The sequence below is a fragment of the Mobula hypostoma genome, chromosome 22 (assembly GCF_963921235.1).
Source record: "Mobula hypostoma chromosome 22, sMobHyp1.1, whole genome shotgun sequence".
NCBI classification, from domain to species: Eukaryota; Metazoa; Chordata; class Chondrichthyes; order Myliobatiformes; family Myliobatidae; genus Mobula; species Mobula hypostoma.
Window position 1 is genome coordinate 213,862 of NC_086118.1, and position 18,559 is coordinate 232,420.

General features: G+C 39.3%; 1 protein-coding gene across 1 annotated transcript in view; it reads left to right on the forward strand.

The window, feature by feature from the left end:
- Positions 1-17,642, forward strand: part of acsf2 (acyl-CoA synthetase family member 2) — a gene marked incomplete at its 5' end in the record, with an annotated part of 195,299 nt that extends 177,657 nt beyond the window's left edge. The window contains 4 exons of the mRNA XM_063030958.1: positions 10,693-10,834; positions 14,137-14,247; positions 14,888-14,956; positions 16,236-17,642. Coding sequence (XP_062887028.1) covers positions 10,693-10,834; positions 14,137-14,247; positions 14,888-14,956; positions 16,236-16,295 — 382 coding nt within the window. The remainder of the gene's footprint in view (positions 1-10,692; positions 10,835-14,136; positions 14,248-14,887; positions 14,957-16,235) is intronic.
- Positions 17,643-18,559: the final 917 nt, after the last annotated feature.

Consider the following 18,559-nt stretch of genomic DNA (forward strand, 5'->3'; position numbering starts at 1 on the left):
TGAAGGTAGATACATCACCTGGACCAGATGGTCTACACCCCAGAGTTCTGAAAGAGGTGGCTGAAGAGATCATGGAGGCATTAGTAATAATCCTTCAAGAATCACTGGATTCTGGAATGGTTCAGGAAGACTGGAAAATTGCAGATGTCACTCCACTCTTCAAGAAGGGAGAGAGGCAGAAAAAAGGAAACTATAGGCCAGTTAGTCTGATCTCAGTGGTTGGGAAGATGTTGGAGTCGATTATTAAGGATGAAGTCTCAGGGTACTTGGAAGCACATGATAAAATAGGCCATAGTCAGCATGGTTTCCTCAAGGGAAAATCTGCCTGACAAACCTGTTCGAATTAAGGAGAATCGGTTGATGTTGTATACTTGGATTTTCAGAAGGCCCTTGACAAGGTGCCATGCAAGAGGCTGCTTAACAAGCTATGAGCCCATGATATAACAGGAGAGATTCTAGTGTGGGTAAAGCAGTGGCTGAATGGCAGGAGGCAAAGAGTGGGCATGAAGGGACCCTTTACTGTCTAGCAACCGGTGACTAATGGTGTTCCACAGGGACCTGTGTTGGGACCGATTCTTTTTACATTATATGTCAATGATTTGGATGATGGAATTGATGGCTTTGTTGTAAAGTTTGCAGATGATATGAAGATGGGTGCAGGGGCAGGTAGTTTTGAGGAAGTAGAAAGGCTACAGAGGTTTTAGATAGATTAAGAGAATGGGCAAAGAAATGGCAGATGGAATACAGTGTTAGGTAGTGGATGGTCATGCACTTTGGTAGAAGAAGTGAAAGGGCTGACTATTTTCTAAATGGAGACAAAATATGAAAAACTGAGGTGCAAAGGGACTTGGAAGTCCTTGTGCAGGATTCCCTAAAAGTTAATTTACATTTTGAGTCTGCAATATTAATATTCATTTCAAGAGGAGTAGAATATGAAAATAAGGATTTAATGCTGAGACAAAATAAAGCATTGTTGAGGCCTCACTTGGAGTATTGTGAGCAGTTTGGTGCCCTTTAACTTCGAAGGGATGTGCTGAAACTGGAGACGGTTCAAAGGAGGTTCACAAAAATGATTCCAGGATTGAATGGCTTGTCATATGAAGAGCATTTGATGTCTCTGATCATTTATTCACTAGAATTCAGAAGAATGAGGGGTAAACTCATTGAAACCTATCAAATGGTGAAAGGCCTTGATAATGTGGATGTGGAAAGGACATTTACTATGATAGGAGAGTCTAAAATCCAGAGGACACAGCCTCAGAATAGAGGGGTGTACTTTTGGAATGGAGATGAGGAGCAATTTCTTTAGCCAGAGAAAGGTGAATCTATGAAATTCATCAGCCTTGATTGGAACGAAGGGTGGAGCTTAGTCAAGATGGTGCTAAACGACAACTCCTTTGCTTGCATCCTCAGAAACAGCTCTAATTCCATCTTTAATATCTTTATTTTTCCATTTCAGGATTCTTTTGAAGACCCTGACCTGGAGTTACACACTGACTTCGGTTCTTTGTGGGAATGGGACCCGTTCTCAGGGTGTCATGACTGGCCATTATCTGATATGCCAAGGGCGTGGTCTAAGAGTTCAGCTCGCCTTTGGAGGCCTAGGATATCGGGCCTCTGGAGACAGGCAGATCGAAGGTCCATTTCCCAGACCAGTGTGTTGTGCGAGCCAGAAGATCTTTGGCTGTGTGCCCAGAGACCAGAGATCTTAGGGCACAGAGCTTGGCAAAAGCGATGCAACAGACTTTTAACATCGTAAACTACCAAGTCATTTGTTATGTCCTCCCTCTCACCGTGAAACGGAGACATCTCTTTCCCCATTTTTAGGGAGCGAGAGAGAGCCTGTGGTATGTCAAATACCGGGTGAAATGTGTAGTCTTTGGAGTACTGCAGGTCTGTGTTTTTGCTCTTGCGTTTGTTGCAGGCTTGAGTGCTCAGTGGTGGGTGCTGATGTTTTTTTTGCTGGTGGAAGGAGGGGGGATCGTTGCTTGCTAACGCTTATGTGTGGCGGGGGGGACTTTGGGGTTCTAACAGTTAATTGTCATTCATTCTTTGGGGCACTCCTCTGTTTCTGTGGATGGCTGCAAAGAAAAAGCATTTCAGGATGTATATTGTATACATTTCTGTGACGTTAAATGTATCTTTGAAACCTTCGAAATGGCAGAGCAGACTCGATGGGTCAAATGGCCTAATTCTGCTCCTATATCTTATGGTATTTTGTGTTGTGTGTTTATTATGGGTAATTTGTCATGAGGGTTAGGGAGTGCTAGAAGCAAACGAGTATAGTTATGCACTCACATTTTGTCTTAGTTAATTTAGCGTCGTCTAGTTGAGTGGGAGTGAGCCACGAGGTAATTTCAATAGGTTTCAGTTCGACATACTACAGGCTCTCTCCCTCTCCCTAATAAGGGAAAAAAAGGTGTCCCTATTTCACAGTGAGAGGGGAGACATAAGAAAATAACTCACTGATTTATGGTGTTAAAAGTCTGTTGCATTGCTTTTTCCAAGCTCTGTGCCCAAAGATCTCAGGTCTCTGGGCACACAGCCAGCAGCCAGCTCCCTGCTTCTGTGACATATCAGGCAGTGGCACTGACCTCAAATTCACCCACTTCCAGAGCCACAAAAATCCAGCACCCTGAAGGTGCACTAGTCTTCCAGGCCGTGTCCTTGACATAACGAAAAGTGGCTGGTCATGAGGCCCTGAGAGTGGGTCCCATTTCCTTTCCTTTTAAATCTTCTTATTAATTTTCAAAATTATAAACTATATAACCATATAACAATTACAGCACGGAAACAGGCCATTTTGGCCCTTCTAGTCCGTGCCAAACTCTTACCCTATCCTAGTCCCACCTATCTGCACTCACACCATAACCCTCCATTCCTTTCCTGTCCATATAGCTGTCCAATTTAACTTTAAATGACAACATCAAACCTGCCTCAACCACTTCTGCTGGAAGCTCGTTCCACACAGCTACCACTCTCTGAGTAAAGAAGTTCCCCCTCATGTTACCCCTAAACTTTTGTCCTCTAATTCTCAACCCATGCCCTCTTGCTTGAATCTTCCCCACTCTCAATGGAAAAAGCCTATGCACATCAACTCTATCTATCCCCCTCATAATTTTAAACTCCTCTGTCAAGTACCCCCTCAACCTTCTACGCTCCAAAGAATAAAGACCCAACTTAGGAGATGAAACCCAGGCAACATTTTAGTAAACCTCCTCTGTACTCTCTCAATTTTATTGACATCTTTCCTATAATTCGGTGACCAGAACTGTACACAATACTCCAGATTTGGCCTTACCAATGCCTTGTACAATTTCAACATTACATCCCAACTCCTTTACTCAATGCTCTGATTAATAAAGGCCAGCAAACCAACAGCTTTCTTCACCACCCCATCCACATGAGATTCCACCTTCAGGGAACTATGCACCATTATTCTTAGATCCCTCTGTTCTAAAGCATTCTCTAATGCCCTACCATTTACCATGTATGTCCTATTTTGATTAGTTCTACCAAAATGTAACACCTCACATTTTTCAGCATTAAACTCCATCTGCCATCTTTCCACACAATAAACACAATAACAATGTTGATACAAAGAGATTGGAATAATCTTATTATTAATAAACATGTACAAAAAGGATTTCAAATAACATAGGTATGCTAGACTTCCAAACTCATGATGAAATTAATTATAAAGAAGAAAAAGAAATAAAAAGAAAAAAAAACCCCAAAAAAAAGAAAAAAAAGAACTAAATACTAAACCCAAAAAAAGCAAACAGAACAAAACAGGGCTAACAACAGGAATTCTGCAGATGCTGGAAATTCAAGCAACACACATCAAAGTTGCTGGTGAACGCAGCAGGCCAAGCAGCATCTATAGGAAGAGGCGCAGTCGACGTTTCAGGCCGAGACCCTTCGTCAGGGCTAGACCAATATCTTAGATCGAACACGTTCAGTAATGTCGTCAACTCCGCTCCTCTATTCATATATTTTAAGTTAATAAAGAAGATTTGGAAAGGTCAAGTTACATCATATGAAAATGTTGCATAATAGGTTTCCAAGTTTCTTCAAATTTAACCAAAGGATCAAAGATATCACTTCTAATTTTTTCTAAATTTAAACTTAATATAGTTTGGGAAAACCATTGGAATGTAGCAGGAGGATTGGTCTCCTTCCAGTTCAATAAAATAGATCTTCTGGCCATTAAAGTAACAAATGCTATCATCCGACAGGCTGAAGAAGATAAAAATCTATGTTCTACCACTGGCAATCCAAAAATTGCCGTAATAGGATGGGGTTGTAAAAACGTAGAACTGTTGAGATAATATCAAAAATATCTTTCCAATATTTTTCCAAGAGAGGACAGGACCAAAACATATGAGTTAAAGAAGCCACCTCAGAGTGATATCTGTCACAAATAGGGTTTATATGGGAATAAAAACGAGCTAATTTATCTTTAGACATATGAGCTCTGTGTACTACTTTAAATTGTATTAATGTATGTTTAGCACATATAGAGGAAGAACTAACTAATTGAAAAATTTTATCCCATTTCTCTATAGGTAGACAAAGTTGAAGTTCCCTTTCCCATTCATTTTTAATTTTATCAGATATACCTGGCTGTAATTTCATAATTATATCATAGATAACTGCTATTAATCCCTTCTGGAGAGGATTTAAACCTAAAATTTCATCAGTGATATCAGTAGGGTATGAAGTCCGAAAGGTAGGCAACGTAGTATTTAAAAAAATTCTTATTTGTAAATATCTAAAAAGAACAGGATCTAGGCAAATCAAATTTCTTAGATAACTGTTCAAAAGACATGAAACATTTATCCAGAAATAAGTCACGAAAACATGTTATACCTTTCATTTTCCATATCAAAAAGGCTTAGTCCATAACCGAGAGTTGAAAAAAGAAATTAGATATAATAGGACTTGATAACATAAATTTGTTCAAACCAAAAAATTTACAAAATTGAAACCATATTCACAATGTATGTTTAACTATTGGATTAACCATTTGTTTATTCAATTTAGCTAGTACAAAAGGAAGTGAAGTTCCTAAAATGGAAGCTAAAGGGAACCCTTGTACAGAGTAGCCTTCAAGGTTTACCCAGTGTGGGCTTGGAGTTATATTCCAATCTTGTGTCCAAAATATTAAATATCGGATATTATTTGCCCAATAATAAAATCTTAGGTTAGGCAGTGCTAAACCACCATCTTTCTTGGACTTCTGTAAATAGTTTTTACCTAATCTCGGATTTTTATTTTGCCATAAATAAGAGGAAATTTTCAAATCAATAGTATCAAAAAAGAATTTAGGAATAAAAATTGGTATCGTTTGAAATAAATATAAAAATTTAGGTAAAATAATCATTTTAATAGCATTAATTCGGCCCATCAGTGATAGAAACAATGGGGACCACTTAGTAATCAGTTGTTTAACCTGATTAATTAATAGTGAAAGGTTGAAATTGAAGAGATTCTTATGTCTCTTAGTAATTTTAATTCCCAAATAAGTAAGATAGTCAGTCGTCACTCTGAATGGAGAATATCTATAAATGGAAACCTGCATATTTAATGGGAAAAGTTCGCTCTTACCTAGGTTCAGTTTGTAACCAGAAAAACTACTAAACTGAGCAAGCAAAGTTAATACGGCCGGAATAGATTTCCCTGGGTTAGAAATATAGAATAGTAGATCATCTGCATATAGTGATAATTTATGAGTCTCATTTCCATGAGTGATGCCAAATATATTAGGGGGGTCACGAATGGCAATAGCTAGCGGTTCCAAAGCAATATCGTTGCCTAGTATCATGGAATAGATGAAGAAGAGGAGATCTTTGATTGTTAGTAAATACCGAAGTCAAAGGGGTGAGATATATCAGTTTAATCCAAGATATAAATATCGAACTAAAATTAAATTTCTCAAGGGTGTTAAATAAATAATTCCATTCAACTCTGTCAAAAGTTTTCTCAGTGTCCAATGAAATAACACATTCTGGAATTCTGGGTGAAGGAGTATAAACAATATTCATTAATCTCCTAATATTAAAAGAAGAGTAACGATTTTTAATAAATCCAGTCTGATCCGCAGAAATAGTTTGAGGTAATACATTCTCCAATCTCATTGCCAATATTTTAGAAAAAATCTTAGAATCCACATTCAGCAAAGATATAGGCCTGTAAGATGCACATTCAGTAGGATCCTTATCTTTCTTGAGAATTAGGGAAATAGAAGCTCGATAAAAAGATTGTGGTAATTTACCTATAGATACTGCATCCCTAAAAACTCTACATAGCCAAGGAGTCAGTGTAGTAGAAAAAATTTTTAAAATTCAGCTGTAAATCCGTCTGGGCCAGGTGCTTTACCTGAGTTCATCGAAAAAATAGCATTTTTTATTTCCTCTACTGTAATAGGTACGTCTAGTTTTAAGCATTCATTAGATGGTAATTTTGGAATATTCAATTTCTTTAAAAATTGATGCATTACCGTGGAGTCATCAGGAAATTCTGATTGATATAGGGAGTATAAAATTCTTGAAAGGATTTATTTATCTCATCATGGTCAACCATCAAAGTGCCATCTTGTTTACGAATCTTAACAATCTGTTGTTTAACCGAGGCCGATTTCAATTGATTAGCCAATAGTTTCCCAGTTTTATCACCACGTATGTAGAATTGACTCTTAGTTTTGATTAATTGACTTTCAATTGAAGATGATAGTAAGAGATTATGTTCCATTTGAATTTCAACTCTCTGATTATAAAGCTCCTGATTAGGGGCTATAGAATATTTCTTGTCAATTTTTTTAAGCTTGTCAACCAGTTTAAATATTTCATTATTAGTTCACTTTTTTAATCCCACAGTATATGAAATAATTTGTCCACGAATATATGCTTTAGAAGTATCCCATTATGTCCCACTGGAAATATCCTCTGTAGAATTTGTTGTGAAGAAAAAATTAATCTGTTCCTCAATAAACCTGACAAAATCCGAGTCTCGAAGCAAAGTGGTATTAAATCACCATTGTCTAGAATTAGTAGATGTATCCCTTGACTTAATAGATAATTTCAACGGTGCATGATCAGAAACAGCAATGAAATCATATTCACAACCAGTAACAAGAGGAATTAATCGAGAATCGATTTAAAAAATAGTCAATTCTTGAATAGTGATGATATACATGTGAGAAAAATGAGAACTCTTTCTCAATCGGATGCAAGAATCTCCAAATTTCTGAGATTCAAGAGTCAGTCATAAAAGGGTTAATAAGGGTAGCCGATTTATTCGGAAGTACTTGATTGGACATGGATCTATCCATCAAAGGATTTAAACAACAGTTGAAATCTCCACCCATAATCAACGTATAGTCATTTAAATTAGGAAGAGATGTAAAGAGATTCTTAAAAAAATCGGGACAGCCAACATTTGGGGCATTGACATTAAGCATAACAACTTTTTTGTTAAATAACAAACCAATAATTAACAAAAATCTGCCATTCGGGTCAGAAATCATCTCATGGTGCAGAAATGAAATTGACGGATCTATAAAAATAGAAACACCTTTTACTTTGGCCTGTGAATTCAAATGGTACTTATAGTCCTTCCAGAATCTAAAAAAATGCTGATTATCCTCTTTCCGGACATGAGTTTCTTGTACAAAGATAATGTGAGCATTCATCCTATGGAATACTTTAAAAATTTTCTTCTGTTTAATCGGGTAGTTTAAACCACTTGTATTCCAGGAAACCAAATTAATAATCTTATCCATCGTAATGAGCTCGAGCATAAGGTATGTAAAGGATTAACCAGAGTACAAACTCATGACCCTGGAAGAGGAAAAAAGGTCCAAAGAGGAACCAGAAGTTACGACATTTTGGACATTTTGGTAGTTTCAGGTCAGCCTATTTAAAAAACAAAAATAAATTAAAAATAAGAACAAGAATACCACCCTCCTCCCGCAAAAAAAGCCAGAAAGTGGCCAGTGCTAAATCTATAGCTAATTCTAACCCTATCTTTCCAGAAGGCAACCCAAAAGAAATATGTTTATCATAAGAAATACCACCCATATTCAAAGAAGTAAAAAAAGGTTACTATAACGAAAAGAAAAAGCTTCCGATGATTACAAGCATAGAATAATTACTTCTTACTCATATTTCCAAAAACAAATCAAGTGCCAGATCATATTATTGATTTTTCGTATGTAAATGATCGGAAGTGACATTAAAAAAAAGAGAGGATTCTAGGAAGAAGAAGAAAACAATCCACCATCTTAAAATATAATATTCCAGTAACATCTCAGAAAGAAAAGAAAACAAGCACTAAAATTGTAACTAAATAACTTCCAAAAAGAAAAAAATATAAAGAGTAAGATATGCAAGATCACTAATAAAAGCATAATATCATTTGACAATATAGAGCATACCTACACTACAAGATCAAGGCAAAAACCCTCAAAGTATAAAGTTCTACTTTTACAAACTAAAAATCAACTTTTTTTTCCTTTAAAAAGAAAGGAAACGAAAAAACAAATCAAAGACGAGAAAGAAAAAAAATGATACATTAATTAATCCTCCGCAGAGGGAGACAGATTGTTAAGGAAACTTTGGGCTTCCATCAGAGTTTTAAATAGGCTACGAGAATTGTCCGGCATAACAACTCTCAAACAGGCTGGAAACAGTAACGCTATTTTATAGCCCTGGTGATAAATTTCTGACATCTGTGGTTTAAAAGCCATCCATTTTTTCAATACATCTTGGCTGTAGTCTTCGACAATTCGGAACTTAAAATCTTGAAGCTCAATCATGCCTTTGTGCCGAGCAGCTCGAATCACTCATTCCTCATCACGGACATTATGAAACCGAACGATGATTGGTCTAGGTCTGGCCAGTTTCTCTGGTTTAAAGCGAAAAGTACGGTGTGCACGATCTAACAGTGGGGGCTCCTCCAATATATCCGGACCGAACACATCCTTTAAGAATTTAGAGGAATATTTGGTAGGATCTCCTGTCTCAACATCTTCAGGAAAACCAATTATTCGCAAATTCTGTCGTCGAGAGCGATTTTCAAGATCAATAGTCTTAGCTTGATAATGTTCCAGCTGTTGAGTTACCGAAGTTAAACTTTTTTCAAGAGCTTCAATTTTTCGATCCCTTTTGCGGCCATCTTCATCTAGTTCCGAGATTCTAGCTTGTTGTTGATTGATTTCATGTCTGAATGATTCAGAATCATCTTCAACACTCCTTCAATTGCGGCGAGTCTTTGATTAACTGTATCTTCTAGAAGTTTCTTCATTAGTTCCATAGTTATCGGGGCTTCCTTCGATGTTCCAGGATCACCATCTTTTTTTCCATTCCCACCGGGACCCTTTCCAAAGATGCAAATAGTGGTGTCACCGTTAGGTGCCATCTTCTTTTTTTTTTGGTTGACTGCTTATTACACTAATTTGAATACTAATCACTCTTAATTTAGGTTTTTATCACTGAAGATCATTCATCTTTGCTGGTTTCGTAATAAAGGATTGAAAGTACTTTTTTTTTGATTGGGAAGTCAGTTATTTTGAAGCGGGTGTGATACAGTGAGTCTCTCAGTTCAAGTAAGCAAGACACAAGAGAATGCAGAATATAGGCTTGCAGTTACAGAGGATGTACAATGCAGACAAGGAATGAGGTGCAAGGCAGATTGAGAGGTCGAGTCCATTTTATCATTCATGCTGGGACATTCCTGCTGAGATACCTCGTGGAGGATACAGGGATCTGTTATACCACTTGAATACTCTCCTTGGCCTACAGAGGTTAACTGGGTTCTGACCAAGACTAGAACCTGGGGGACATCACTCTGGTGTGGCCCGGTTATTTCATTGACTGAAAGACTGCAGGTTATACACCAACTGCTTAATGTAGACACAGTGAGCTGAACTGTAAGATTCTAATTCTGATCCTCAGTTACATACAGAAAACTGGCAACTAAACACCATCTCCAATAACCAATGGCCTCCGGTCACAGCCAGAAGAATACAAAGTGAATTTATGGCCCATGAGCCAGTCCTCATTAGGGGAACAGAGGAAAAGGGAGTCAATAGCTTTAACATTGGCATTAACATATCATCCTGGAATCAGCAAAGTGTCATCACAAAGAGGGAACAACAGCACCTCTACTTTCTTAGAAGTTAGCATAGATTGTGCATGTCAGCAAAACCTTTGACAAACTTCTAGAGATGCACAGTGGTGAGTATCCTAAATCATTGCATCTCAGCCTTGTATGGAAAAATCAATGCCCAGGAATGGAAAGGGCTACAGAAAGTGGTGGGATGCAGCTCAGTCCGTTACAGGCAAAAGCCTACAGAAGCCTTAGCCCTCACACAACCAGCTGCAGGCTCCTGAGCTGGTATGGATAAGTTCATTCACTACAACTATAAACTGATTCTCTTAACTACCTACAGACTCTTGATGACTCTTCACAACTCATGTTCTCAGTATTAATTTTTTATTTACACAGTTTGTTTACTTCTGCAGTTCAGTTGTTTGTCAGTCTTTGTTACGTATAGTTTTTCATAAATCCTATTGTATTTCTTTTTTTTCCCTGTACATGCCTGTAAGAAAATGAATCTCGGTGTAGTATGTGGATTAAAAAATGTACTTTGAATTTTGAAATTGAACTTTATTGTTTCTGCACTTTCAGTGATATTGGCATGCTTGATCCATATGGATACTGCAAGATCATGGGCAGAATTAAAGACATGATCATCCGTGGAGGAGAGAACATTTACCCTGTGGAGATAGAGGCATTCTTCCACAAGCATCCCAAAGTAACTGAGGTGCAGGTATGTCCCAGGAGGGTCGATTCATGTACGTGTGTGTGTGTGTCTGTCTGTGTGTGTGTGTGTGTGTGTGTGTGTGTGTGTGTGTGTGTTTGTGTTTGTGTTTGTGTTTGTGTGTGTGGAAATCGCCAGTCCCAGTTGCTCTGGAGCTGATCTTTAACCATGTTCCTGCAAACGTTGTGCTAACATCAGAAAGACAACGGTCACCACAAGGCTATGGATAACCACACAGCAAGGGTTTAACGGGGCGACTCAGTGGTTAGCACAATGCTTTACAGTGCAGGCGAGCTGGGTTCAATTCCTGCTGCTGCCTGTAAGGAGTTTGGACATGACCCCGTGGGTTTCTTCCAGGTGCTACAGTTTCCAACAACATTCCAAAGATGTACCAGTTGGTAAATTAATTGGTCATTGTAAAATTATCCTGAGATTAGATTAGGATTAAATTGGAGGATTGCTGGATGGCGTGACTCAAAGGGCCGGAAAAGTCTATTCTGTGCTGTATATCAATCAATCAATCAATAAATAAATCAAAACAGTGCAGTTGCTGGTGGTCTTTAAAATACACAAGTCAGCAGTCAGGAGCTAAGACCATAAGACAGGAACAGAATTAGGCCATCTGGCCCATCAGATCTGCTCCGCCATTTGATCATGGCTCATCCTTTTTTCCTATCTCCTCCTCAACCCCAGTTCCTGGCCTTCTCCCCGTAACCTTTGATGCCGTGTCCAATCAAGAACCTATCGATCTCTGCCTTAAATACACCCAACAACCTGGCCTCCACAGCTGCATGTGACAACAAATTCCACAAATTCACCACCCTTTGGCTAAAGAAATCTTCCACATCTGTTTTGAAAGGGCGTCCCTCTATCCTAAGGCTGTGCCCTCTTGTCCTACACTCTCCCACCACAGGAAACATCCTTTCCACATCTACTCTGACTAGGTCTTTCAACATTCAAAAGGTTTCAATGAGATTTCCCCCATCCTTCTGAATTCCCGTGAATACAGACCCAGAGCCATCAAATATTCCTCGTATGATAACCCTTTCATTCCTGAAATCATCCTTGTGAACCTCCTCTGGACCCTCCCCAAAGCCAGCACATCTTTTCTAAGATGAGGAGCCCAAAACTGTTCACAATATTCGAAGTGTCCCATGTCATCGATAGCCTTGTCTTTGAAGTGAAAGTAAGGGGTACAATCACACAAAAGTACGGAAGCAGTGGTAAACATTTCTATCATGAATCAAGCATCATATGGAGTTTGTGCCCAATGCTGATTGGAGAAGGTGTGAAGGGGGATTCTACAAGAATAGTATTAGGGATGACAGAGTGTGGAGCTTGTGAAACTTAAAAGTATTCTTTGGTTAAAGAGAATGATATTGATATTAGTTATTATAGTCATAACTTTGTTTTGCATGTCATCCAAACTTATCAGTGCACTGAGCTAATGCAAAGGAAAACAGTAACAGATTGGAAAACGAAGTGTTACAGTTACAGAGAAAGTGCAGTACAGTTAGATAGTAAGGCAGATTGTGAGATCAAGACTCCATCTTATTGAACAAGGGGAGCCATTCAAGTCTTATAACACCAAGATAGAAGTAGTCCTTGAACCCGGTGGTATGTGCTTCCAAAGTCATAATCAAAGTAAATTTATTATCAAGGTACATAGATATCACCATATACTACCTTGAGATTCATTTTCTTGTGGGCATTTACAGAAGAATAAAGAAAAACAATCAAATTTATGAAAAACTATCCTAACTAATCATTGACAAACAACGAATGTACAAAATAAAACAAATTATGCAAATAAAATAAGTTATGTTAAGAACTTGAGTTATAGAGTCCTTGTAGGTTGTAAAATCAGTCCAGATTTGAGATGAGTGAAGTTATCAATGCCCAATGGTTACAGAGTAATAACTGTTCTTGAACCCCCTGGTGTGCAATCTATAATGGTAATAGCAGAAGTAGCCTGGATGGTGGATCTAAAAACGCAAACACGAGAAAATCTGCAGATGCTGGAAATTCAAGCAACACACACAAAATGCTGGTGGAACGCAGCAGGCCAGGCAGCATCTATAGGAAGTACAGTCGACATTTTGGGCAAAACGTCGACTGTACTTCTTCCTACAGATGCTGCCTGGCCTGCTGGATGGTGGGTGCTATTTTCTTTATTCAGCTCTCTTTGTAAATATGCTCAATGGTGGGGAGTGCTTTTCCTGTGATGGACTGGGCCATATCAACCACTTGCTATAAACTTCTCCATTCCTGGGCATTGGTGTTTCCAATTGGTGCATCTTCTACCAGATGGGGTGGGGGGGGGAAAGAAAGAAGGTCCAGGATGGGTAGGGTCCTTGATTATGTTAGCTGCTTTACTAAGGCAGCAATAAGTATAGGCAGACCCCATGGAGGGAAGGCTGGTTTCCATACTCTACTGTGCTGTGTTCACAGCTCTCAGCACTAATTTGCAGTTGTGGGCAAAGCAGTTGCCATACCAAGCAATGTCCAAGAATAAAATTCATGATAGGTTTTCTTGGATTAATTACAGAGAAACTACTTTCTCTGGCAAGAAGTCAACAGCTGGTAATTATTAATTGAATGGAAAAAGAGTTCGAGGTGAAAGGAAATTTTATTTCTTTATGACTTTACAAAGGGAACTGGATTAAAGTGTAAGGTTCAGAATAATTTCAGGGCCAGGGGTAAAGTATGCAGGAGTGGGGTGAAGTTGCAGCTTTTTCAGTGAATCAACACAAGAATAATAGGACAAATGGCCTCCTATCCAATAAAAAAGTTTCAAGTTTAGTCTAACCAATGATTATTAAAACTACATTGCGATGCACTGACTCTATTATAGGCAAGTGAGATTAGGAAGTCTAGGCACCAAAGTTGACTGGAAGAGGTGGATCAAAAGGCCTGTTTCTGTGGTTCTGTAAATATACGTGAAATACAATATTTAGATTATTTTAACTTGAGTTATTTCACTCAGATTGGAAAAAAAACTAGATTGGCACTGGAGAAGCCATCTCCACTGATGTTATGATATACTGTTAGCACAACATGCAGAGAACTTTACTCTGCACCTAACTCTTCTTGCCCTGTAAGTCTGTTTCCGAGCAGTAGATAGGGACATTGCTAGACGTAAAGGAACAGAAGATAACTATTCAGTCTTGAGCAGTCCACCATTGAGGTGAATTGAAAAGTAATGAGGAGATGATTGTGTGAAGCTGGTGTTCTTACAGTTTAGTAAGTGGTTAGAGATCCAAGGAGGCTGAGACTGATTAATGGGAGCTACGTGTACATTCTGTTGGCAGGTGATTGGAGTTCATGATGACAAGATGGGAGAAGAGGTCTGTGCCTGTGTGAAACTGCATGATGGAACGGAGTGCACCACTGAGGAGCTCAAGGCCTACTGCAAAGGGCAGGTACATGTAACAAGGAACATCCCAATTCTACTTGTGTGACAGCTGAAAATGTCTCAGCAACATCTTTCCCCACTGTGCATTCAGGGGGAGGCTCAGAGAGTCGATAGGACACACAATCAGAGGCCGTGCTGCTTTTGTTTGCAGCAGAGTCAGGCACGGAGGCCAAGGCACTGACAATTGATTGTTCAGGATTTTCAAGCTATTAAAGTTGGATCAGGAGAGTCCCAAGTTCATTTCCACCCAATGAGATTTCCAATGCATGTGGAGACTTAGGAAATTTAACCCTTAAAGTTGAGAAGCTGCTTGTTCCTTGTAAATGGAGAGGTTTTCTCTTCAAAAAGTCTCCTGCATTTGAGGAGGGATTGGGGATCTGAATGTTAATTACCAAATGATCAGGCAGGTCTTCACACCAAAAGATCCACACTGGTCTGTAGCTAAATAAAGGTTATTACCTCCAGATTGTAGCATGCATTGTGTGGATCTCTGTGACAGAATGAATACTAACAAATAGTTCTATTGGGAAAGGTTGATAATCACTGCAAGGTAATTTCACCAAAGTTCCCATATCCAGTCACTTCACTGCTCCTTAGTTAGGGAGAGAAAGTGTGTTTGAATTTTCCAGCCTCTTTGTCTCCCACAGATCGCCCACTTCAAAATCCCACGATACATCGTGTTTGTGAAGGATTTCCCTCTGACAACCACTGGAAAGGTATGTACAAAAGGAGCAAATTGGTTCTAATAACTTACAATGGAAAGGATTAATATGTATTTATATAATTAAGCACTGACCCAACAATCCATCTGTTGATTAAAATCGATGAAGTGTTATTGCTCCATGATATATGAAGTGAGAGGTTTAGACAGGGACAGCAGTCTTTTATCCAGAGTTGGAAAATTGAAAACTAGAGCTGAAAGGTTTAACAAGAACCTGCGGGGGCAACGGTGGGTTGGAGATGTATGGAACTAGCAGTGGTTGGGGCTGAATGAAAATCAAGGTTATTATCACTGATATAGGTCATGACATACCACTGCCTTTCTCAGCCATCTCATCTCTGCAGAAGGTGCTAAACACCTCCCATCAAAAGTAGCCACTATTATGCATTACCCACTCACCTGAGCACCCTTGTCACATACGAAGCATTGCCCTGAAAGGGTGTCTGTAATGAACAGTAGACAACCCTGGCAGCTGGAACCCATGGGGTTCACAGATCTCTGATGTCCCGATGCACAGGCGTTGTTGAAGCTGCAAGGCGAATAGCATTTCCTAGCGTTTGTACCAAACTGAGCGTGATAAAAGCACAGTTCTGGTGTTGTCTGTTTGCAGGCACGGCCATGCGGTAACCCATGGAGTGTTGAAAGGCCGCGACAGAGTGGACGTGGAGCAGATGTTTCCTATGGCTGAGAGGGAAATGCTTTAGCCATGAGGAATTGGCAGAGCAGACTCAATGGCCAAAAGGGCTTATTCTTCTCCTAATTCTTATGGTCTTATATACTGGGGGTGAGGATATGGAGAGCAGTTGGAGATGTGGCATCAAGAGGGGGGAATGTGGTGAGGTGGGAAGTGGGACTGTAGTGAGATAGGTGGTGATGATGGAGACACTGTAATCGAGTGCCGAGGCTCAAAATGTTGTGAATGTGCTATTTAGTCTGAGTTTGGACGTTGGCAAGTGATGCAGCAATTCAGTGGGTACGCTGCTGTTTCAGCCTCAGTGAGCCAGGTTCAATTCTCAGTGTGGTTTTGTACATCACTGTGAATTAGCCTTTGCATAGGAGGTGCTGGGAGATTCGTGGTGAGGTCACAGGACTGTGATGGAGAATGGGCTATAGAGAGGTGTGTGGGGAATAGAACGGGATTGCTCTGAGTTCTGGCAGAAACTCCGTGGGTGAGTGACCTCCTTTATAGAAGAATTTCAATCTGGTCAGAATCGTGGGAAATGTCTGTATCTGAATGTTTACAAGGATGACTATTCTAATTTTTGTTGCTACAGGTTCTAAAAGGTAAACTGAGGGAGAACATTGAACGGGAGCTGAAGTTGCGTCCCGAGTGACAAAGCCCACAGAGGGGGTCAGCAAGGGGTTCCTATCATCATCTGCCCAAGCAGGAGAACTGTCCCCCCGATGTTACCAAGGAATGTGGGGTTCAGCCTTCCCCACCACGAACTCAGAAACATGAAGTATAAGGAGCCAGTCAGCCCCTTGGCCTATTCTGACATTCAATTAGACTATGCCCGATTTGCATCTTAATAACATTCAGCTTCTTAATCATTTGTACCTTTCACAAACAAAAACCTGGTGACCTGAGTAGAGAAACCTACTCCTAACAAAAAAAATCCCCTTCCACGGCAGTTCTGTGAGTGAGAAATTCTCAACTTTCCTCTGCCTTTGTGTGGAAAAGTTTCTGTCCTGAATCGCCTTGTTGTAATTGCAAGTTATATCTTCACCCTGACTCACTCACGACAGGAAATAATTTCTCTGCAACTATACTCTCAATCTTAGCTTAGATCCCCTAGAGTCTTCTGTGCAATTTGTCCCTGCAGTTGAACTGATTAGCTCAGACATCATTCTGGCAAAACCCCTCGACCTCTATACTCCTTATTTGTAGAGAACATTGCCCCCTTTTGGAGCTGGGCTTGTTGCAGACGGTCCAATTACCCATATTAACAGGGCAAGTACATTTTAGAATTACCAGGGAAAAAACTGGGATACAAAGTCCACATCTCTGAATGGGTGTATAGGATTTCCTACATTGTCAAGAGAAGCTGGAATTCTGATCCACAAATGAGAGCGGGATTGACTGAGTACAACCAACATGCCCTAAGCATATGATGCCTTCCTTTGAAAAATCTAATAGCCCTGTTCCTGGAACCGCAGCTGGAATCTTTCCATAGATGTTCTGCTGACTACTCCTATACAGAGGCTGATCTAATCTACTTAATGTACCCCATCCAATTATAAATTTGATGATCTATAATTGCAATATGATGAACTCTGATCTGCCACTTCTCTCAGCAAGGACTTACCCAATCCATTAATGAATTGCACATCTTACACCATTTTAACATGAATTCAAAGATCATTTCTGGCCCATGACACCAATCTCTCACTGTATAACTTATCATGGACTCTACCCCATGACAAGTCTACGATGTGTGAGGCTCAGATTGGATTGGGTTTCAAAAAATGCTTTTCCTTCACCGTAGATCAAGTTAGGAAAAAAATGTCAGTGTGGGTTGTTGAGTCAAGTATTGACATGGGCATCAAGCCACAACCTTCAGATTTGACAACTAGGCATAATGGAGATCAGAAAGGTAGGCATTACCTCATTTTAATTCTCTACCCATTTCACCAGCCAGTCAGTTTTAACTTTTAAAAATTTTGTACACTCACATACTGAGCCAAAAAACTCAATTTTTAATAATGTGATATTGATGAACAGAGATGCCTTACAAGAAAGATGGATTCTGTTTTGCATACACCACAAGCATATATTAATCTACAAGGGCACTTAAGATCCAACACCTGAGTTTAACCAAAAGCCAATATTATAACCTCAGATTTACATAATGTTATATGTTTTTTAAATCATAAGAAATTTCATGCCAACTAAAATAAGTAGTGTTAGTTCTATATAATCAGCTTCTCATGTGTGGCTTCAACTAACTCGTGCCTTACTGAAAACTATAATCATTTGTTCTTTTTATTTGGGACTAAATTGTATACTTTCACATTTTACAATCATTTTAATCAGAGTTTATATAAAATAAAAACAATTCACTTACCTCAGTTTTGGTGTCCATTCTAATTTAGCAAATTAATCTTAGTGAGAGCACTAATATATTAAAGTGAACATAGACACAGACATGGCCCTTTTTGCTCCTTGTTGTGCATTGGGTTGAGTTAATCTTCGCCAGCACACAGCTAGCTACGAGGTAGCAACAGTTCCTAATCCTTCTTGCTATGTAACAGATCTCGCTAGTAAATACAGAGGAAGATGAAACCTGTACGGGATGAGGCTGCGTTCTATTAATGCTTTATAATCAAAGCCAATCGCACACTCGCTGAACTTATGAAAGTCACTCTGGTGGAAAAATGTTGTCCAACCAGAGTCAACAAGCACACATTGCTCAGTACTGACCAACAACAAATCAGACTCTATATGGTTCTCAGGCTAGTTCAGAGATGTTTATCATATTGCATACAACGTTCTAGGGACATACAGGTAAACACTACTTCTATATGAGTCCAAGTAATTCACAAGTACGAAGCTGCATCCTGCATAAACTCATGATCCCTGACTACTTTAAGCAGCTTT